Source organism: Macrobrachium rosenbergii, chromosome 24 (assembly GCF_040412425.1).
Source record: "Macrobrachium rosenbergii isolate ZJJX-2024 chromosome 24, ASM4041242v1, whole genome shotgun sequence".
NCBI lineage: Eukaryota > Metazoa > Arthropoda > Malacostraca > Decapoda > Palaemonidae > Macrobrachium > Macrobrachium rosenbergii.
Genome location: NC_089764.1, coordinates 15,186,670 through 15,210,947, shown reverse-complemented (window position 1 = coordinate 15,210,947; position 24,278 = coordinate 15,186,670). Strand labels below are relative to the sequence as shown.

Genomic DNA, 24,278 nt, shown 5'->3' with positions numbered 1-24,278 from the left:
TTTAGTGAGTATATATAGAAACATGAGTATAAATGTATTTATTGTGTGAGTGTGTTCCAGTATGAGAGCGTGTGCCTTTGTGCAGTTTTTAATTTCATTTTCATTCATTCATCACCAGACCGAATGACCTGTCATTTCATCAAAACCCTTTGGGCCAGCCTTATGAGAGCTGATACTCAGCTCAGTGGTCTGGTTAAACTGTTTTAATAATAATAATAATAATAGTGTAGCACTTAATACCTGAACGTATTACATTAGTATTACAGGTACAGTATTGTATAGTATTATTATTATTATTGTTATTATTATCATTCAAAATTTGGGACAATGGAGGAATAAGGTGTAGTGTCTTACATTTGCTCCAGTCTTGCAGGAATGCATCTCTTGCTATTGCCTGACTGTCCAGGTTTGGAGACACACACTGGAAGTTGTTGGTTCGCACATTTGGCAAACAGGTCCACTTCCAGATGTGGAAGTATGTTGGCAATTAATTGAAAGGAGTGACTTTCTAACATCCACTCAGTCGAGGCTGTTGTATTCCTTGACAGCGAGTCTGCTATTACATTGAGAGACCCTGTGAGGTGCATTACAGACAAGTGCCACATCCTTGCTTGCGCCATCCGTAGGATAGATAGCATTACTGTATTGAGAGGGGCTAAACTTGAGCCCAACCTCTTGATGCATTACATTGCAGTCATATTGTCTAGGACCAACAAAATATGGGATCCTTTTGGAGGTTTCAGTTTTCTGAGCGATAGAAAGACAACCATCAGCTCTAGGAAGTTGATAAGACACTTCTGCTACCTGACGATCCCCCAAATGGCCTTTCCAACCTGTCAGGGAGGCATCAGTGTGTATTAGACCTAAAAAGTAATGGGAAAAATGGCCAATGTTTAATGCCCTGTTGCCACATCAGTGCGTAAAGGATAAGAATGAACCTAGGTAGTCGGCGTAGTCAAAGAGAAAGAGCCCTCTTGTCTTGAGTCCTATTATTCTGGCCAAGACCAACTAAAAAAGAACTCTTTGAAATTGGTTGGTCTGTCTTATGGAGCCTGGGGGCCGGGACCATGAGAGTAACTTCTTTGAGGATGACCAGCTACTAGGCTACCAAAAAAAGTTATATTGCACTCAGAATTAGTCTTGCAAGTAACTTCACTGAAAAGTTTCATTCAAAATTGTTAATACTAATCCATTTACTTGTTAACATTTTTATAATTTTATGAAATGCAAATGTACCACCTGACTCACTGAAGGTTCGGTGGACCTTAATAAAATTCCTTATAAATGTGATAATTTTCATTAAGAGGAGTATTATTTTAGTATTTAGATTTATCCTTGAAATTTGGTTTTAATTAGATAATTTTTATTTTCTAGGCTCCAGTACCCTTGGGTTTGATTCTGCAACAAGTCGATCTTTTGAAAGTTTGCGTGACAGAGTGTCAGACATAACCTTGAATGCCATAGAAAGAATGGGCTTTAAGAATATGACAGAAATCCAGGCAAAAGCCATTCCCCCTCTCTTGGAAGGCAAGGATTTACGTGGAACAGCTAAAACTGGTGCAGGAAAAACTCTAGCTTTTGCATTACCTGTTGTTGAGCTCATGTCAACTTTGCAGTTCAAACCCAGAAATGGTAAGTTTATTCTGCAGCATTTTTTCTTGATAAGATATTTAAGATTAAGACTGTCAGGGCTGTATTAATTTTTCTTTCATGCACCTTTAGAATTCATATATTGTTGCTTGTTAATGTGAACTTAACTTTTCCTTCAGTTATATGTGGAAGAATAAAATTAAATGAGTTGCACTTTTTAACTGACATCTTAACTTGAAATGGAATAAACAGACTTGAGTACTCAAGCTATATTGGTAAGTTTCATACCTAAGTACTATCATTAATTCATCTAGTATGATTACTTATGAAATGAGAAGGAAAGTCAATTTGCCTTTTTCTCTGGAGCCTTTGAAATAATGGGTTAGAGAATAACAATATCTTTTTGTATGTTCTGAATAACCAAACAGTTCCAGTGCCTGTATGATCACAGGATTGCTTTTTGTTACTTGGAGGAGTAAGGATGACGAAGATTTAATCATAGATGGATAATACCTACAGTATATCAGTGAATTTATCTACAGTTATTTATAAATATTATTATTGTTATAAATGAGTTTTGTTGAGACCACCAGTGAGTCACTTTTTACTAGATTCATATGACCAACCCAAAAGCTTAGTTATGGAAGTTGAAAACTGAACCAAAGTAAATTTAAGGAAATCTTATATAGTAGTTGGAAAGGGGAATGATAATAAGAGAAGAAAAAGCTGTGCACCTGTGGCCAGGGAATGCTGCAAAGGACTATTTCCAATAAGTACAGTGTGCTTTGTAAAGCTCACTGTAGGTAGCACCCCTAGATGAGCAAAGATAGATAAATATAATATGTTTGTTGGTATCTTCATTGAATTAAAAAAGGAAATAGATAAATGGTTATGAAAGTGTGTGTATAAAAACAAGTGAATCACAGAATCAAAATAGTTTATATGGTTTTATTATCTTTGATTATATGTGTAGAACATGCAAAAGTTATAATCCCAAAGTGGCTAACCGTTATTTACATATTAATGAATCAGAATTTATTACCATTTATCATAGGGTTGGAGAACAGATACTCTCACCTGGAGATTAATTGATGATAATGTTTGCAGTAACAGGTATATCCTATTTGATGTCAGTTCTCTGTATATTAGAGTTTACTTTGTCTCTAATTTTAATAACCCACATGTAGTAAGATCTTTTTCAGCCATTGATAAAATAATTAACCTTTAAGGGCTTGGCTGAATATACATTTACAATACCCCAAGATCAGGCAAACTTCAAGGTCGGCCAATTTAAAATGTATATGAAGTATAAGAAAAAATTATAAAAGATTTTAAGTAACTTCCATGGGAAATTGAAAGTGAATATTTCCATCCCTGTGTGGGGCCTCTTTCCCATGACATTTGTAAAAAATACTCTAATTTTAGTGAGTTATACATGTTCTTTATAATAATTTTTCATTTTATTTTGTAAAATTATAACTTGGCCTCACAATTCACGGATTTCTCTAGGGAACATTATATACGCATTATTCACTGAAAATTCGCCCATTGCGGTATTTTTCACTGAGAAATATTCACTGATTACTGTATTTTCATATGATTTTCATGACTAAATGCACTTTTTGCAATAAAACTATTAAAATACTCAGGTGCCCAGGTAGTGCTCGAGTTACGATAATTCGCCTTAGAATAATTTGATTTTGCGATGGGGTAAGCAATTAATACTGACAATATTTATAAATATTTTTAAATTTCGTGCGGGTGCAGGCAGCAGCGTACAATCAGGCACCGAGAGACACCAAATAACAATAGACCAACTTCTTTTCCTCCATCTCTTTATCCCAGCTTCTAGTTAAAAAAGTAAAAGGGAATGATAAAAGTATTGATAGTAATGTTATACTCTTGCATAAATGGGTACAACCATAAACAACCGAACAAGAAACTGTTGCTTTGCTTATAACCGAATCGGATAACAACAGCTGCATATTCATTATGTTGATGTTTGTATAGTACGATATTATGAGAATATAGAGCACAGTATAATGTAGGCTAGGCTACCATATATGTATACAATATACCATAGTGTAGGCTAAGCTAATTCTTCTTTGTTATTCAGTTTCTCTTTGTATTAAATTATCATAAGTCACTCTGCATGAACCTCCAGAATATTCTGTAATGTATAGAATATACTTTAAAGTGTAGGCTAGGCTACCATTTATCTATACATTGTACTGAATACCCTAGTGTAGGCTAGGCCATATACGAGAAACATTTTTTCCAACAAATGATGGTTTTTTTGGAACCTAACCCAATCATGAGTAGGATAATACCTTTATAAGCATTTTAAGTTTTTTTGTGTGTTTGAACTATAGGCAGTTCTAAGTGTTTTTAGAAGGGTTCTAAGTATTTGTGAATTTTAGCTATTCGCGGGGGGGGGTGTGTGATATGCATCCCCCACGAATACAGGGGTTTTACTGTACACCTCACTTAATATCATAACAGATATGAACTAAAATCAGCAACAATCCTTGAGTATATTTATGGTAAAATATTAACCAGTTATACTGGGATGGGGAGATGTAGTAACTTTTAGTGAGTTATGAATGTTCTTTCTAATATTTTTTTGTGCTTTGCAAAATTACAGTTACAGCTGACTGTAAAATTACAGTTACAGCTGACATACTGTCACAAAAGATAAGAACTAAAACCAACAGCAGTCCCTGAATATATTTATGGGCAAATATATACAAGATATGCTGGGATAAGTAGGTATAGAACAATCATTCCATGAAATCCTGAGCTAAGGTGTGACTGTTGCCATATAGTCATTTATGGCCCATTCAAGTGATAGGAATGTTTTCTTGCAAAATTCATTCAAATATTATGCTGCAAACTAACAGTAATCACATGAGTTGAACTGGAGAGTTCATATGCAATTATTGGGGGTCAAAAGAGCCCTGCCATCCATTATGGGTTAATAATGATCAGTGATCAATTTCAGATTGAAATTTATGATAAAAGGAGGTACTGATTTCTTATACTAGGACTTCCACTTCCTGTTTTTTTGTCCAGTACTATGCTAGTTAATATGACCTGTGAGCCTGTGTGTTCATAGTTCTGCAGATTTGCTAATTTTTATATGAAAGGACAACTTTATATTCAAAGTCAATTTCTTAGAGTAAATTTTGTTCATAGTGCATTTCCACCTTTTATGTTCTTAGTATTTGGTTTGCTTTGCTCTAATTTGGCTATCTGTAAGCTTAATGTTTGATAGATGAATTATATATAGCGTGTATCTTCTTTTTTACTGGTTCCCTTCATCATTTTGTTATTTACTTCGTAATATATTATTTTTGCATATATTTTGCTTGTATGGTATATTTGCTCCTTCTGATATTAAGATTTGTAATTATAGAACTGTATGCTATCTTTGTTCACCTGCAATTGGTTAGGTCTCATAAAAACAAGGATTGTGAGGGTTAGGGAACTGTTTACCCAGTTTCTCAGAGCTTTGGCAGTCCATCTTTTTTAAATGTAAGATGGCAAGGTTGTTGGGAATATCTGTGGCTTTGGAGAATGAGTCTCCTTATTGACCCTAAGCTGTAACCTTGTAGCAGGGGTTAGTGCCATCAGTGCTCTGTGGTGCAGTGTAGACATTACTAAATGGCCCCTAGTTCAAACAATTTTTACTTATTTACACTAAATCCATTCCAGGGTCCTTTTCCATCCAGCTGTTTAACCTCTCTAACTATTAGTTCTTAGTGCAACCTCGGGGTTTTCCTCCCAGTTTCACCTTTAGACCCTAGTACTTCATCTTTACTTATCAGACCTCTTTATCTTGCTGTTTAGCAACTCCTTGTTTTCACTGAATGGCTGAAAGTACTGCAGTGGTTAGCTTTATACTATACATTCACTCAGCCACAGTCTTATCTATCTGTATTTGTAACTACTTTTGACAGCCTCTTATTTTCATGTAAGTAACTTACAAAGTAATTACATAGCTATATGTTTTCAACCATGGCAGCATAAAATTTTAAAAATCGCAGTAGTGCTTCTATTGTTTTTGTGTAGGTGACAAGCCCTGCCCACTTTCAGGGAACTAGAGGAACAACTTAGCAGAGAACTTCAATTCGTTTTCTGCTGGCTCCCAACTAACATCGGGTGTTTTCTGCAGTCTTCTTCATCGTTTTTGGGATGTATTTTCCAGATTTTGGTGAAGTATTCAGATTTTGTTGTGGCCTTTAATCATTATTTACATTGTTAGCTTTTAGTTAACATTATTCCTAGCTTTTTGTCATTATGTCAGACTCTAGCTCTTCAAGCATTCGCTTTGCTGAGAAGGATGCAAGACTAGATTAACAGTCATCATATGACTCGCATGCTAAGTGTGTTAAATGAAGGAGGCAGGAATGCAATAGAGAAAATACTTGCCTAGAATTTCAGGACTTGGATGACAAGAGGTGGAAAGTATTGAAGTTTCAGGATGGAAAGAGGAAGGAGGCCTCTAAAGCTGAAAATAGATCAAGTTGAGAGTCTACTCCTTCATCTAGGCTTGTAGACAATAGTGCTGTTCCTTCGTCACAGGTTCCTGCTATTTCTCCTATCCTTAACCCTCCTACTACTTTACCACATACTCCTGTGCTTGGTTCCCATGCTTCCAGTCTTGATCCCACTGCCAGCCTTGAATCTAGGTTTTGACTAGAAAATTAATTTGGTGAATATGATGGCAGAATTGGGTGTGTCCCTTAAAGTTCTGACGGACAGTGTCTACTAGTGTGCAAAGTGATAGTGTGTGCAAGTTGAGGAGGTGGCTGCTCATCCCACCGGTGCCCCAAGGTGAATGTCACTGTCCCGCTCCCCTAAACCTGCGAGAAGACATACCGGGAGGTCCAAGGGAGGCCGGTGGGGTTTACCCATGGGTAGTCGCCCCTTCAGTCAAGCCTGTTACCTGTTCCCAGGCTGCGACAAATGACTGCCATTGGAAAGGTGTCACAGTGAGTGTTCATCAACTCTCATCAGATTCGGAAGGTTCCAGCTATAACAAGTGGTGCCATTGGCACTACCCAGCTTTGCCTCGCCCACTTCAGAGGCACACCAATGATGTGGACCACTCCCCTCTGCCAGTCAAGAGGTATAAGGAGGCCAGTCGTAACCCTCAACCCTCCTGCAGCTTTGCTGATCCGCTTGCTGCCTCTACTTCATCTCAATCTCCTCTTTACTGCTTGGGACAGCCCAGAGTCTTTTTCTCCTTATGTTGAGCGTCCATTTTTGGTTCCCAAGCACCCAAAAGATCCGCTCAGGCTCCTCTCTGCCTCCAGGCTCCCGTCGCCTTCAGAGTGCATGGTACTCACCTCCAAGCGCCAGGCTACAGCTCCCGAGTGTGTGGCGCTAGCTTCCGAGTGCCTGGCACCAACTCTCGCACGCTCAGCACCACCTTCTCCTCAGGCTCACTCTTCTGTCCAGGAAGACCCTTTGCCAATTGGCAGAGATTATAGGTTTTTTGAAGAAAACCCCCATGGCTTCCAAGACCTTTAAGGATACGTCTTTGTCTCCTGTCTCTTCAGATGAGGAGGGCTTTGGACAAGAACCTGCCCCTCCTTCGGCATATGCTGCCTTACATAACATTTTCTTCGCGCCTGCTGCCCTGGTCTCACCAGCTTCAACCTTCCTTTTGGGGATACAGCCATACGACAGTGCTAGGCTCCCCAAGTTGGTACTTTCCTCCTCCTCGAGGAAAGCACTCAGAGGTGGATGATTAGTTCTCTTTAAAGAGGGAGCATGGTAAAGCAACATTTGCTTTTCCTCCCTCTAGACTGATTCAGAGCAGATACCTCTGCTATTCTACTGGAGAAGCTCCCTCTTTGGGAGTCGCTGCCTCCTCCCAAGGGGACTTCTTCTGGCTGATTGATTTGTGTCTACATTCAGCTTTTGCGTAAGCGAAAATTTTTGTCACTCGACTTGGATCACCTCATCAAGAACACATTTAAGGTGTTCAAGGTATTTAGCTTCCTCGATTGGACCATCGGTGCCCTCACAAAGAAAATCGAGGACTGTCCTGATCTCACAGAGGACTTTCTTCAGACTGGTCAGTGGTGTTGTCGTGTGCTGACAAGGCAGTCAGGGATGCCTCCCTAGAGCTCGCCTCTCTCTTTTCTATGGGAGTCTTGAAGAAAAGGAAGTGTTGGTGTTCTTTCACCACAAAAGGGGTCACCCAAACACAAATCTGTGCTCCTTTTCTCTCCCTTGGACAAGCTGCATCTCTTCCCACAAACCACCATCAAAAAGATTTCATCGGACCTCCAGAAAAAGTCTGTGCAGGATCTACTGGCTCAATCCACTAAGCAACGGAAAGATTCCTCCACCTTTTTCGCTAAATTTGTCTCCACTTCAACCTCAGCCCTTTTGTGGAGGCAAGCAAAAGCCCAATCAAGACCTCATGCCAATCTACACCTTTCGTCAAAGTCCATCAAGAAGCCTACCTTCAAGCCTGCCTCCAAGAAATGAGGATTCTGTCCTTCGTGCTTGGGTAGGAGCCAAACTTCTCCACTTTTGGGAGAAGTGGAATTGCAGAGGGGACAGAACCTTGGATCGTCAAGGTCCTGAAGGAAGGCTACTCCATTCCATTCAGGGAGAAGCCTCCTTTAGTCAAGTCTCCCAATGTCTTGATTGCACACTCGGAAGGCTCTGAGAAGTTTTCGGCCCTTTCGCAGGAGGTCACCTCCCTCCTTCTCAAGAGGGCTGTAGAGGAAGTCGAGGATCACAACTCAGAAGTGTTCTATAACCGTCTCTTCGTAGTCCCCAAGTCATCAGGGGTTTGGAGACCTGTTGTAGATGTCAGCGCCCTGAATCACTTCGTTCAGAAGACGAAGTTCAACATGGAGACAAACCATTCAGTCGTCATCCATCCACCAGGGCGACTGGGTGATCACCCTAAGACATGCAGGATGCTTACTTCCATGGCCCCATCCATCCATACTCCAGTAAGTTCCTCCATTTCATCTTTCAGAGTGGAGTTCTTCAGTTTTGGGCAGTGTGCTTTGGCCTCTCTACAGCCCCTCAATTTTCACATGAATTCTCGCTCCTCTTGGCAGATGGCTCCGTCTCCTTGGCATGAACATCTGCCTTTATTTGGATGACTGGCTTCTCCTTTCCCTGTCAAAGAAGTGCACAGAGGACTTAAAAAATCTCTTCTTCTGACCCAAGAGTTGGGCATTATCAACAAACAGAAATCTCAACTAGCTCCAACACAGGAGACACTTTATTTGGGGATGATTCTGAACTCATGGACTTTTCAGGGTTTCCCATCCCCCAAAAGAATCGACTCCTGCCTTCAAACAGTTCTCAGGTTCTTCTCTCCCCATCCTGTTCAGCCAATCAGTGGATGAGTCTCTTGGGGACTCTGGCCTCCATAGAGTTAGTAATTGGGCAGTCTGTAAATGAAAGCTCTACAGTTCTTTCTCAAGGCAAACTGGAACAGGAAGACCCAACTGGACTCCTTCATCTTTCCCATCACGTTGGAGATCAAGGCAGACCTTCAATGGTGGTTGTGCAAAGGAAGACTTCTGGGGTGAAGTCCCTTCTTCCTTTGAGCCCCAACCTAGACTTTTATTCCGATACCTCAGATCTAGGTTTGGGAGCCCTTCTAGGGAGTCAAGAAGTTTCCAGGACATGGTCCGAGGAATAAAGAAACCTCCACATCAACAAGGAACTGAAGGCTATTCACCTGGGCCTCCAGTTCTTCTCGACTCTGACCTTCGGCAGACAGTGATAGTTCATGCGGACAACACTACTCCCCTGCCGTACATTACATCCACAAGCAAGGAGGCACACGCTCCTTCTCCCTCTACGAGGCTGCGAAAGATCTATTTTGGGCGGAGCAGAACCAGGTGGCGATTATCACTCGGTTCATTCAGGGGAGACTGGAGACTGAATGTCTTGGTGGACGAGTTGAGCCATCACAAGCAGGTCCTTCCCACATAATGGACCTTAGACCCCCTGGTCTGCAACGATCTATGGAGGTTATGGGGCAGACCTACCATAGACCTGTTGCGACTCCGAGGAATCACCGTCTCCCCCTTCTTCTGTTATCCAGCCCCAGACCTTCTTGCATGAATGGCAGATGCCATGCTTCTGGACTGGACAGACCTGGATGTATGGCATCTGCCACCCATGCGAGAGGGCCTGGGGCTAGAGAACAGAAGAGGGGGAGACGGTGATTCCTCAAAGTCGCAAACAGGTCTGTGGTAGGCCTGCCCCATAACCTCCATAGATTGTTGCAGACCAGCGGGTCTAAGGTCCACTATGTGGAAAGGACCTGCTTGTTGAAGTAATCAACAAGTTCTCATACCATCGCAACGTTTCAATGACCTTCGTTGCTCTGTTCTGGCTCAAGAAGGAATGGTCCCAGACCTGCTTCAGCTGTTAGTGGAATTCCTGAGACTCCTTCCACAAAAACAGTCTCTTCTCAGACAACCCCACTTCTTCAGTTTCCAATAAAGGCTTTCCGCTCTAGCCCTGACAGGCTTCAGACTGTCAGTAGTCTCGTCAGAGCGAAGGGATTTTCAAAACCAGCTGCAGGGGCTATTGCTTGATGCAGACATCAGTCTTCTAGCAAGGTCTGTCAATCCAAATGGACAGTCTTCTGAAGATGGTGCAGTCAACATAACGTCTCGAAACATCTGAAGTCAGATTGCAGACTTCTTGCTTTACCTGAGGTCCTCCAAGAAGAAGCCGTCATCTACCATCAAGGGGGGTATAGGGCAATGCTAAGTTCTGTTTTCAGACACAGGTTTAGACCTGTCCTCCAACCAGTATCTCAGTGACCTCATCAGATCGTTTGAGACTTCTAAGCAAAGGAAGTCTGATTATGTCTCTTGGAATCTTGACGTGGTTTTAAAGTGGCTTTCAGGCCCTGCCTTTGAACCTCTCCATTCTGTTTCACTAAGGGATCTTACCAGGAAGACTCTCTTCCTTGTTGTGTTGGCCACCGTCAAAAGTATAAGTGAGTTCCAAGCTATTGGTAAGAGAGTTGGCTTTTCGTAAGGGGATGCAGTCTGCTCCTTCTCTCTCTCTGAGGTTCCTTGCCAAGAATGAGGACCTGTCCAAACCCTGGTCCCATTCATTCACCAATAAGAACTTAATGGACATCCTTGGACCAGAAGAAGAAGAAAAGCTTCTTTGCCCTCTGAGAGTTCTTAGATATTACTTGCAAAGAACAGAGAAGATCAGAGGACCTTGTAACAATCTCTGGTGCTCTGTTAGGAACCCTTCTCGTCCTCTTTCTAAGAATGCTCTATTGTTTTTTCTGAGAGACTTGATTTCTGAAGCACACTCAGATTCAAGAGGAGATCTTGCCTACCTTTAAGGTTAGGGCTCATGGAGTTTAGGCTGTTGCTACCTCTCATGTATTTAGACATATTATGTCCCTCTCGTCCATTTTACAGTCTACCTGTTGGAAGTGCAAGTTGGCATTCACTTCACACTACCTGAGAGAGATGGAAACCGTGTTTGAAAATTGTAGTACCTTAGGACCTTTATCCATGACTGGCGTGCTGTTGGGAAAGGAAGCATAGGGTGCTCTCTTTCCCTCCTTGCCTTGATGTAGGGTGTTGAGTCCAAGGGGAGCCTGGGGGTACATTGTACCTGGAGTGCTCACCTGTTTTTAGTGGTTGGGGTGTGGTTTTATTACAGTGTAGGTGACAGCATTGTCTGGTTGTTTTTTATTCTGGTACTATGCCCAGGGCAAGGGCATCTTGTGCAAGTTTCGCTAGCCATTGGAAGTCTTCCTTCACTGAAAAGTTCCCACTCAAGTAGGGGCAACCTATGGCTATTCTGCCGTGCCACAACTGGTTAAGATGAGCACCAACCAGAGGCGGTATGTGCAAGCAGTAGCTATCTTACCAGGTAAGGAAACAACAAGCATTGTATCAATGCTAGAAGTATTTTCTATTTCAAAGTCATTGCCATTACTTAATGTTTTGGAGTAGAATATGCCCATGTATCCCACCTTTCAATGTGGAATCAGCTGTGTAATTACTTGGTAAATTACTTACAGTATATGAAAATGTTATTTTCATGGTACAATTAAGTTTCATATATACTTACCAAGTAATTACAGAGTCAGAGCCCTCTCCTCCCTCGCATGGACATCAGGGCAGAAACAAACTGAAGCGCTCTGCTAAGTTCCCTGAAAGTTGGCAGGGCTTGTCACCTACACAAAAACAATAGAAGCGCTACCTCAAATTTTGAATTTTTAGGCTGCCATTGTTGAAAACCTATAACTATGTAATTGCTTGGCAAGTATATATGAAGCTTAATTTTATCATAAAAATAACATATCTCTTGTTCTTCACAGTTTTGTACAGTTAATGTTGAGTAAAATCTTTCCTTAGTTTTACTCTTCATTTTTATTTTGCCCTTAAGCATCTTGTAATTCTGCTTTGCTTTTCTATTATTTCATCCTTTGACACACTAGTTATACTGGTATTAGAATTGTGCGTCTTTGCATATTTAAGCATTGGGAGGTTACTTTGCAGTCAGCAAATAGGAAATCTTTGGAAGTTTATTGCACAAATTCTGCTGTTTGATAAGTTATGATTAATGGAATGGTTGTTATTAAAACTTTTTGTATTTGTATGAATACTATTTTGTGCTCAAGTAATAATTTTATTCTTTTTTTTAGGTACTGGAGCTATTATTATATCTCCCACCCGTGAGTTGTCGATGCAGACATTCACAGTGTTGACAGAACTGATGCAGGAGAGATCTCAGACTCTGGGGCTTATTATGGGAGGCGCTGATCGTAAAGCAGAAGTAGAGAAACTAGGAAAAGGTATGGATAAGTATCCTATTCGGTAGTTGTGGTTTTTTGTCTCTCCTGGACTTGCTAAGAAATTAGTTACATTTCTTTTATAACATTACAGTATTTGATTTTGCAAAACAGTGCTTTTCTAAGATTATTTGGAAACCTGAAAAGTGTGAATGAAGCAAAATTTGTCAGGTGGAATTTTGTTGATTAACATCATGATATTTTACACCAATAAATTTTGTTACAACCTCACACTTACATATGTTTGCATTGAATCCATTCATGTTTAAATGCAATAGAGGACATTATCTTATAAATAATATAGAGTATTTTAACATACGTAGTGACATAATTAATCTAATTTTTTAGGCTTAAAAATGTGAAAATTTATAGCATTTAAACATTTTTGCAAGAGCAAGTTGAATTAGATAATTGAAAAGAAATCAACAATTAAGAAACCAAAGCAGCTTGGAGCAAAGCATCACAGTCTCTGTTATAGTAATGTACAACATTCAGTATAGTGTTCACCCCTGAACAAGGGTTATATGGCGTATTGAAAAAGATTGAAGAAGGTGATTGTACCATTCAGATGATGTGCATCAGTTTTTTGTTGTATCCCTTATTTATTGTTCATCATCACAATTTTGCTTTACATTTCAGGTATAAATGTTCTGGTAGCAACCCCAGGAAGGCTGTTGGATCATTTACAACACACCCCAAATTTTGTTTACAAGAATGTAGTTTGCCTTGTGATTGATGAAGCTGATCGTATCTTTGATGTTGGCTTTGAAGAGGAAATGAAGCAAATTTTGAGGTTACTTCCAAGTGAGTGATGAACAGATTATCATTGAATTTTATTAGATCATCGTATTTCATGTGCTTTTGAAAATGTCCTTTATATAACTTTGTGTTATAATTATTCCTTTTTATTTTTTACAGTAAATCTATTGAAAGTATGTTTATCTCTTGTTAAGAGTTTCTATATTGGGTATTTACTTGAAGGCAAACATTTTTACATTACATGCACCATTCCGTTTCCCTCAGCTTATGTCTTAAGTAGTAGTATCACCTGAGATTTTGTAATACCAATTTAACATCATGCTTCTTAGTCAGTACATGTGGTCCATGTGTACATATTGCCAGACTGCATACAATAATTAAATCAAATAATCCCTGTTTAAAGACAATGCAGTATGACTCCTAAGTTTGTAATATAAGTTATAAGGCTGTCCATATTGAGGAACAGACTGCAAGTTCTCTAAAGTTTTTGAAAATTTTCATTTGTTGTAGTATTATGTAATCATGGTCTTTTTTGGAGTTGGCAAGTCCAGAATCATTGCATCGTCAAACAAGATTATCAGACTACTTTTACAGCCAGTTCTGACCTCAGACTTACTTAGTCTAGAGTAAGATTACTCTGCCTCCAGATTACATGTAATAATGATATAAAAGATGAATTAAGTATTGTATGTTTGCTTAATTATATATACAGTAATATCTCCATCTTACATGCTTTGAATTGTGCGAATTCACAGATACGCGAACTTTTCATTGAAACCTAACTAATTGGCATATGTGATTTTTTCACATTTGCAAAATCCTTGGTTATGTTTAAACCCTATAAGTTTTCATGAAGTGGTTATGTTTAATTTTCTATTATTGTACATAAATAATGTTTCATAAGTTTTCATGCTTTTATGTGTGAAATTGTATGAAATTTGTATTATTTCTATTATTGTACATAAATAATGTAAGATACTAAAATCACAAAACAGATGTCCATGTAAACACCTTTCTCTCTGTCTGGTACTTTAATATTTGCTCTCTCTCTCTCTCTCTCTCTCTCTCTCTCTCTCTCTCTCTCTCTCTCTCTCTCTCTCTCTCTCTCTCTCTCTCTCTCTCTCTCTCACTGAGATAAGAGAGAAATTTTTTATGCATATGTAACATATGTTTGTTTGTTTTGTATACTGTAGTGTAGTGTTATAGATAAACATGATGTTACTTTGTTATTAATTTTTTTTCATATTTTCCATGCTATAATTACAACATGTATGTATTTCTATAGAAATTATGTAAAATTTTAACCCTTAATGGAAGGGAATCTTCATATGAGTATCTATAAGAGGGTTTGGGTAATGGATAGGAATCCTCATACAAGGATTAGTATTATGTTCCATGCTGTGTGAATGAATTTAGCGGGAAAGAGGTTCATAGCACTTTGGTGGTCCATAAATGACTTATGGCAATTTATTACCTTGGCATGGGAGAGATATCAATCGGTATGATTTCAGAGGAGGATGTACTGCCTCTTTGCAGCTCCAGGACATGTTTTTATTTATTTGCTCATAAATATACCCAGGGATTGCTGGTGGTTTTCGTTCTTATCTTTAATGACAGGGTGTCAGCTACAATTGCAATTTTGCGAAGAAAAGTGCAAAGTGAGGTATACATGTTTTTTCTAATATTTCTTTGCACTTTTCTTTGCAAAATTACAATTATAGCTGACATACTATCATAAAAGATAAGAACTAAGACCAATAGCAATCCCTGGGTATATTTATGAGCAAATAAATAAAAAGACGTTCTGAAGCAGCAGAGAGGCAGTACATTCCCCTCTGAAATCTCAAGGCATACTGATCAATGTCTCTCCTGAGTTTAGCTATTACAGGTAGTGCTTGAATTACGATAATTCGCCTTACAATAATTCAATTTAGCAAAGGGGTTAGCAATTAATACTGTTACAGCAATATTTATGAAATATTTTGAAATTTTCAATACAATCAGGCAGTAAGAGAGACCAAATTACAATAGACCAACTTCTTTTCCTCCATCTCTTTATACCACCTTCTAGTTAAAAAGTGAAAGAGAATGATAAAAGTATTGTTAGTAATGTTATACTCTTGCGTAAATGTGTACAGCCATAAACAACTGAACGAGAAACTGTTGTTATGCTAATAACTACAGAATCGGATACCACAGCTGTTTTGCTTGTATTTCAACCATCGTATGGTAGAAAACATTTACCGTAGTTATGTTACAAATGATGTTAAGTAGAATAGGACTGATATAATTACAATATACCCTTATTTGCTTTGGAGAAAAGATTGGCAGGGAAATATACTGCTAAATTTAAGCTGCAAGTTGTAGCTGAAGCTGAGAAAACAATGTTGAAGCTGCTAATGACTATAAATTAAGGTGCATTGGCAACATGGATGAAACTCGACTGTAAATAAAATTGAAGAGAAAAGTTTTTTCATCAAAACCACTGGGCATGAAAGAATACATATTACTACTGTTTTCACGCCGATAAAAGATAAATATGTAAAGCTTGTACTGTATTATGATGAAATCAAGTGAAAAAAGCGAACAGAGTCTTGATTTTTTTGCACAAACCAAACATGCCCCCAACCACCAACATCACCTATTGGCAAAAAAATAGCTAAGTTAATTTCACCAGTGAGATGTATTTAAGTTATAGTTCAACTTGAAAACACTCATATAACAAAAAATAACCTTGTCCCATATACATAAAGTATCTAGACATTCATTTACTTTAACTAGAAGCAGAAAAGCTCTCCAAACTGAGTTAAATACAGCGAAATAAACTTACTGCGTGATCGATTTCCAAGCCAAAATTTTAATCATTTTGATCATATTTTATATTACAAAAGCAATATGAGGATACATACAATATTATTGGATACAGTGAAGTAAAGCATAACTTTGTAAAACATCCATGGAAAAGATGCTTATTCGTTATGTTGATGTTTGTATAATATGATATTAATATGTGAATATAGAGTGTGGTATAATGTAGGCTAGGCTACTATATATGTATACAATATACCATAGTGTAGGCTAAGCTAATTCTTGTTTGTTAATCAGTTTCTCTTTGTACTGAATTATCATAGGTCAATCTGCATGAACCTCCAGAATTATCTGATAATAATAATTACTAGACCATATATGTATAGAGTATGCTTTATAGTGTAGGCTAGGCTATATTTGAGGTACGTTTTCCCAACAAACGATGGGTTTTTTGGAACCTAACCCCGTTGTAAGTAGAATAATACCTGTATAGTTGACATAAGTCATTTATGGACCGTTGAAGTGCTATGAACATCTTTTCCTCTAAATTCATCCAAACCAAATGGGCCGTGATATTAACACTCATATGAGTCATCCTGTCCATCACCCAAAAGCTGTTATAGACACTCATATGAGGATTCCTGTCCATTGAGGATTAATGATAACCATATTCAACAAAATAAATAAAAGAATAAAGCATTTTACAATAAAATTTAGCATAAAAGATGAACAAAATCATATGTCACCGCGGTGACGCGCAGCCGACTTGAGATATAGGTAGGGAGCGTTTTTATTGTTGAGGAGAGAAGGGAAGAGACAGTTAAATCATTGTTGTATGTACTTAAAAGCAGTAACAATTCACATAGAAAAAATAAAAGAAGGGAGTTTCACAATAAATTTAACATACTGTAATGATACAATATAAAAACAATCAAATGTAATATGGTAACAGTAAAAAATCGAAAGAATCTTACTTGAGCGAGTGGTCGGGATGGGCTGAGTGAGACGGTAGAGAGGAGAGGGAGGGGATGGTGGTGGGTTATTGGGTGAGAGATGGGGGGTCCACTTCCCACTGACTTCCCAGCTGGGCTTGGATGACTTCTCTTTCTCTACATTTCGCCCGTTTCTTTCACTTACACTCGATTCGCTTGAATCGCTTCTTTTTGTTATGGTAAAATACCTATCGAATGACCACTTGCTATTTACAATTTTTTAGCACTGTAAAAGTAACTCATCCCCATATCATGAAACACACTGGTGCTGCGTTCAGCTTCCGCGTTCCTTGGATTGTTTGTTGAAACGACTTACTAGTGAAAAGTTATTTGATCTCTCTTTCCTTTTCTTACTTGCATTCTTTCCTTATTACTTATTTCTTTGCAAAATCCTCATGTTTATCAGATTATAATTTTAAATTCTGCACTCTGATGTGTTGTGGCATAATTAATCTCCTTGTACTCAAGATCCAAGTGTAAACACGTCTACACACGAACACACACGTCCTCTGCCCCACCTGCAGAGGACGTGTGTTCATGAGCTTCTCCTTGTGCTGAATGTTGTTCCTGGTCTGCCGAGCAGTGAGCAAAGTTGGGGAGAGGCAACAGTACTGAAGGAAGCCTGCCAAGGCATTGTCTGAGGCTGCATGCTTGCTGGAAGGTGGACGAACATGACAGGAAGCGCCCACAGACACTGAACACTCAGACACTGGGTGCCCACTCGCTGTCAGAGCGGACACAGAACATTTCAAAATTCCCACACTCCTAGCGGACACTGGGAGCCCAAATGATGGGTGCTTGGCTCCCGGGTACTCATATGCTGGACGTTCATGCACTGAATCCTCCCATTCGGAACGATCGGACACTGGGTGCCAGCGAACTGGAAGCGCGGACACTGAATGCTCATGCAATGGGCACTCAGACACAGTGAACTCATACAATGGGTGCTTGGACAAGGGGCTCTCAAAAGGTTAGTGCTCTGACACTGACCTATCCTCTAGTAGGTGCTCATACACAACACTTTCAGACTCTGGGCACTCGGACACTTTACGTCAGTGGACGGGACTTGCATACAAATTTGGAATCAGAATGCACGTTAAACACCGAATGGGCGTGATAATCTTTAAATGGTGACTCCCAAAAACTACATGAAGGGAGTGGGCTCACTTACAAGATGGCGAATCAACTTCCAACAAAGCACCCGGCCTTTTAAATGGTCTTGAAACCTTCATAAAACATCCACTGCACTTGTAACAGGCTTGGGTGAGGCGAGGACTGCTCGTGGGCAAACCTCACCAACCTCCCTTGGACTGCCAGTTTGCTTCCTCCCAGGTGAGCAAGGGAAGTTCAGCAGGGACCTTGGTCTAGGAGCATCGATGGGATGAACAGCTGCTCCCTCCACTGACACTGCACTCGGCACTGCACCAACCCTATTAAATTTGTCCACCAGGACTTTCACAGAATTCCCTATCTGGGAAACAGTATTAACAAGCAAATTAAATTTCTGATCCACATGTGCTTCTAAGCTGGCAATGGCATTGGGTTCAGAAGAATGAGAGCCAGGTAACGGAGTAACAGGAAAAGTCGGAGGACTGGAAATGGGAGAAAAAGCCGTCACAGCTGTTGAAGGGATAGGCATAGCAGCAATATCAACTCCTGGAGAATTAATTGAACTAGTGGAACCCTAGCTTCAGCCCTAGCCGTAGCCTTCCTCGATCATCATGTTGCAATTTATCTAAGTGGGTCTGCACAGTCCTCCACTTCCCCTTATCCCAGTCCTTACATTCTTCACAATTAAGATCAGGCGAGCAAATTTGCTCCCTACAAGAACTACAGAAAGTATGGGAGTCATATTTTGCTGAAGTGAGTCTAGTCTTGCAGCCTTTGCTGCAATACCCACTGCTAGTTTGTTAGAGTCAGACATAATTACAGTATTCTAAAGTCCAAATCGGGAAAGTCACAATTGAAAAAAGATTAACTCAATTCTAGCTAAACTAAATAATAGCTGAATGCTACCAAAAGCAAAGAGTACTTCACCAAATGAAGATAACTGACCATCTGGTGAAAAATTAACCAAGAGCTGCCAATAACCAGTGTTAAGTCATTAGCCGGCAGAAACGAATTGAGCTCTTTAGCTATGTTGTACCTATTCTTCCCTGAAAGTGGGTGGGGTAGTCTTCCTACAACCAAAACAGAAGAGCACTACCGAAGTTTTTGAATTTTGAGCTGCTGCGTAAAGTAGAAACTATAGCTATGTAATTATTTGTTAAGTTACATATATAAAATTGTAAGATAATATACTAAAAATAGATGATAATCTAAAAAATTTTTATCTGTACAGTCAAAGTAAACAAATAAAGAAATTGTTAGAGATTTTGTCTAACTTAACCGAGTTGAAACTACTTCTTTGCTTCTTAGTGCTCGTCACCTAAATAGGTGACAACAGCAATAGAAACCAAAGATAGAAACACAGATTTGAGTTAAAACACACAAAAAAATGCTTGCCATAGAAAGTGTCATTATCATTGAAAGCATAACTGTATTACGTTCACAGCACTGAGGTCATTGATAAAACAGAAGCATGACTGCATCAAATTCCAGTATTAAAGGGAAGGGTAGGCAAATCATTGTTGAGAATGACGATATTGCGGGTCCCACAGGTAGAGCTTCCAGTACCTGATACTTCAGGTGAATTTCCTTCAGTTGTGAAAGACCCATCATTGGCGCCGATTCAACTCCGACTAGACAGAGTTCTTAGCCTTCTTCAGAAACCAGCTCCTGTAGTTCAAGAACCCATGGACCCTCCGATGTCACCCGTTTCCTCCAGTGAGGAACCAATGGAAGAAGAACAACCTACGTCTGCTCAGGTATTTTGTGTTCTGCTACCCTTCATTCTTTTCTCCAGCCATCCCTTGGTCTCCAGGATCAGCGTTTTTGATGTGACAACCTGCAGAAATTGCCAGGCTACCTTGTATGGTTCTGTCTTCATCTTCGAGGAAAGCTTTTTGCCCATATTGACGACTGGTTATTGGAAAAGAGGGATGTTGGGAAAACGGTTTTCTGTATGCCTCCCTCTCACTTGATATGGCAGAAGTATCTGTTGTATGCAACTGGAGAACCACCGTCCTTGGGAGTCTCTGCCTCCTCTCAAGGGGACTTCTCCAGTTTCATAGATGCTTCTCGTCGCTCTGCTTTCTCCTTGGCCAGAATTCTCTTTACTGCATCAGAGCTGGACCATCTTGTTAAGGACATTTTTAAAGTCTTCAAGGTCTTCAGTTTTCTGGATTGGACTGTTGGGGCTCTAGCTAAGAAGATAGAAGACTGCACTACTCTTCAAGAAAACTTTGTGTTGGACTGGTTGGGAGTCCTGGTTTTAGCTGATAGAGCAGTCAGAGGCGGCAAAAAGAGTTGGCGACCATCTTCACCACGAGTTCTGAAAAAACGAGACTAGTGATGCACGTTTATCTTGAAGGGAATCACTCCATCTCAGCATTCTTCTCTTCTTTTTGCCCCCCTAGCCAAGACTAGTTTATTCCCTCAGGAGACTCTGGAATGTGTATCAGCAGAACTCCAGAAGAAATCGACACAGGACCTTCTTGTACAGTCCACCAAGTGGACTAGGTTCCCTGCACGAGCCACTTCAACTGCCACATCTGCTGGGACGTCTTTGCCTTTGCAACAACAGCCCTTTCAAAGCAATAGAGGTCGATTCCAGTTCCAACCTACAGTCTCGGCGGGTTGGGTGGGTGGCGGCTACCTATTTTTCCAAATATGCAAACTTCCCTCTGAAGATGGTATTATTACTGGAAGAATGAGTAGGCACTGTCAGGCGACATCTGGCAACCCACTCCTCTCTCCCTGAGAGGAGTAGAAGTTCCCAGTAGCGGCTGGTCAATTATGGTGGATTATTTACCAAATTTTTTCGTCCAAATGGACTCGAGAGTTTGCTGTTATTTAGCCCCTATTTAGTGCTTTTTTTCTTATAATGAGCCGCAATAAGCTCTTGTCAAGTGAGAAAATAAGTCAGATAATTGCTCTACGTAAAGTGGAAACTGCAACTAAGGATATTGCCGATGTTGTGAGCGTTAGTGAGCCTTCTTTGAACTTTTTTACCCACCACTGCACAGTTCGCTCACTAAACGCCCACAACATCAGCAGTATCCTTAGTTGCAGTTTCCACCTTATGTAGAGCGATTATCTGACTTATTTTCCCCTCTCAATTTCTTTGATTTACTCTGATAAGTGCCTTAATTATCCACATTAGACATCACTGCATATTTTTGCCAATGTGCCTGTGGCTTCAAATAGCTAGTTCCAAAGTACAATCCATATCCGATGCTTTGTAATGATTTTATTTATGAAAATCAATTAGACATGGCCCTGAAATGCACAATAGTTGGTATTTATTAGAGAGTTGAACAGCCTAAGTTGGCCCAGGACTTTTTTGTTATGAACATTTTGGAATTCATTCCAGTCAGCCAAAAAAATGTTTTAAATGGGACTGAAATTTACCAAACAATAAGTGAATAAATACAATAATTGAAAATCTGATGTAATTTAACCAGAACATTGAATGTATCCTTAAGCTGATTTCTTCAGTAACTGATTCTGTTGTATATAATGATTTTTGAGATACGGCATTGGTCACTAGGGGGTTAGATAGTTCTTCATTTATACACATACTGTAATTTAACCAACTTATCTTTTCAGAACGCAGACAGACTATGCTTTTCAGTGCAACCAAAGATAACAAGACAAATGAACTAGCTAGGTTGGCACTGAACACAGAGCCATTGGAAGTGGATGTAGATTCTGATAAACTTCAGGCAACAGTAGAAGGCCTGGAACAAGGTAAGAATAACAGTTTAAGCAGTTACTTCGTACCTGTACATTGAAAAATTTGGTCTTGTATTTTACTATATGCATTTATGCTAGTCTATATTTCACCCATGCCACAACAGGAAATCATATTATGTGGGATAGGCTGGCATAATAATGATATTGCTTTATACTTAGTTGTTGAAGGATCTTGACTGATAACATTCATTTATACTTAAAAAATTTTTTGGAAAACGAGGTTTAAGCTCCTCTCAGAAATTTATCAACCTAAGTATCTAAAAGAGATTTAGCAATAGGATGAAGACTGGTAAGAAGGCCTAGGAAGTTACAGAAAAATGGCAAAGATGAAGACCTAGATTAGATGGGAATTCAGGTTGGAAGTGCTAAGACAGGATTGGAAAGAACTGATAAGTGGGGATCAGCACCAATAACTGGGGATCGGTGCCGATAACTGGTGATCAGTGTTGAAAATCTGGTTATCGTCGTCGCTAGACAAGCGCCATAAATGGATTGCTGATAACCATGGCTGCTGATAACTGGGGACTGCCTGTAGATAATTCTTTTAGTGCCATCTGGAAACCAGTAAAAATAACAAACAAGGAATTGGTGGCAGCAAGGTAGGCCTATAGGCCTAGGTAGCATCCATCAAGCTCCTTCGCGTATGTATCGAAAGAAATGACACCTCAGTTTCTTCTTTACTGCCCTCGTAGGAAGACGTGCTTTTGTTCTTCGCTCCAAAGCCAGTGTTTTTTCTTTAATTGCTGTGCTTGTGTTTGGTGTTGATTCTGTGTTTTCGTGTGCTGTGTGCTTTTGTGTACACAGATCTTGCATCCACAAGACTCATTCCAGCCTCCAGTTTTTGCCAGGCTTTCCAAGTGTCAGAGGATGTGTCGTGGCGTTTACGGTTATCCTTGCTCTCACTTTTTGGCATTGGCTGAGACTGATCCCCATTCTACATGTAGCTGATGTAGAGCTAATGATTGTAATATCATTAATCCATGCCGTGAGTGCTGTGAGTGGCCTCCTGAACAATGGAGGGTTTTTTGCCCAGAAGAGGCAGCATAGGAGGAAGTCTGAGGCTCCATCTTGGAAGGGGTTCCCTGCTTCGATGGATTTGTCACTTGCTCCTTGTTCTTTGTCCTCTTTGCCATATCCTCCAGTTACTACATCTTCTTTGGAAAATTTTACCCCTTCCCACTCTTCTATAGCTTCATCTTTGGAAGTTTTGGGAGAGGTGTTAGGAGACCTCCCTACTAATGCTTCCTCTGCTCTTTTGGGAGGGGGGTACATCATCCTCCCCCTTACGAGCAGATGTGCCTCCATCTTATTCTACCCTTTCAGATTCCGATGTGCAGAAGATGGATGGTCTCTGGGCTTCTCTAGGCTTATCAAGGTTACCAATCTTGGGTGGCCCATTGTCCCACTACTTGAATTCATGCGGGGCTGGGTCAACCACCTTGTCAGTCCCCATCCCAGTGGCTCCCCTCCCCCCTCCCGTGCTCAGTTCATCAGCTGTTTGGTTTTCCCTGCTGACTGCTCCGCTCTCATCCATGTTGTCCTGCCTTCTGCTCCGACCTCCGCCCCTCCTTCCGACTCATTGGTTCAGGCAGTGTTTAATCAAATTCGCAAGAGTTTTGGAGGTATGGTGCAAGTGAAATGTTGTAGGGCACCACCTCTTTCTTCATTGTCTTCTACATCTTCTCCTGTTCCTGTCAAGTGGTGACGAATTAGAGTGGGAAGAGTCTCAGACCTATTGTATCTTTGCTTCGGACCACGGCTATGCTTCTCCCCCTCCTGATGTCCGGTTTCTGTTTCTGATGTCGAGGATTTATGCAAGTTGAAGAAATCTGCGTTTGTTCCTCCCTTTGCCAAAGTTCATAGGAAGGATGATTTTGCTCCTGTTAAAAAGACTTGTCCTGCTGTTCCCATCTGTGAAGAGAGCTCTTCTGGTACACAACTGCGTCCCCTTCACCACATCATCCTTCAAGTCCATGTTCTTCTAAGGATGTCCAGAGCTCATGCTCTAGGATTCGGCATTCCAGGAGCCCTGTCGTCCAGCCTAGATGTTCCTCTTGTTCTCCTGATAAAACATGTAGTAGCTGCTCCTGCTCCTGCCTTCAGGTGGTTGGACATGCTTGTGCGGAAGATCTCACCCTTGTTCCTGAGCACAACCACATCCATACAGAAGAAGACGTCTGTGTTACAGAGCACGGCCATGCTCCTACTCCAGCTCCTGTACAACCTGCTGGTAAGGAGCGCAGTGTCAGCCCTACACTTCCGCACGTAGATTCTCGTCTGTCTCCTCGCTCTCCAGAGCAGATGATGTTCATCTTTCCAGGTCAGTGGCTTATAATCATTCAGTTACTCCCGCACGTCCATGCGTCAACCCACCTCCTTCCACGAGTTTTTGCATGGTGTATCTGTCTCCCCTTCTATCAAGAGGAATGCATCTCGATAGTTTC

General features: G+C 40.3%; 1 protein-coding gene across 1 annotated transcript in view; it reads left to right on the top strand.

Moving 5' to 3' along the window:
• The window catches only part of LOC136851892 (uncharacterized), a 110,595-nt gene that overhangs the window by 57,743 nt on the left and 28,574 nt on the right, over nt 1–24,278 (top strand). The window contains 4 exon segments of the mRNA XM_067126229.1: nt 1,375–1,632; nt 12,272–12,421; nt 13,058–13,222; nt 21,688–21,828. Coding sequence (XP_066982330.1) covers nt 1,375–1,632; nt 12,272–12,421; nt 13,058–13,222; nt 21,688–21,828 — 714 coding nt within the window.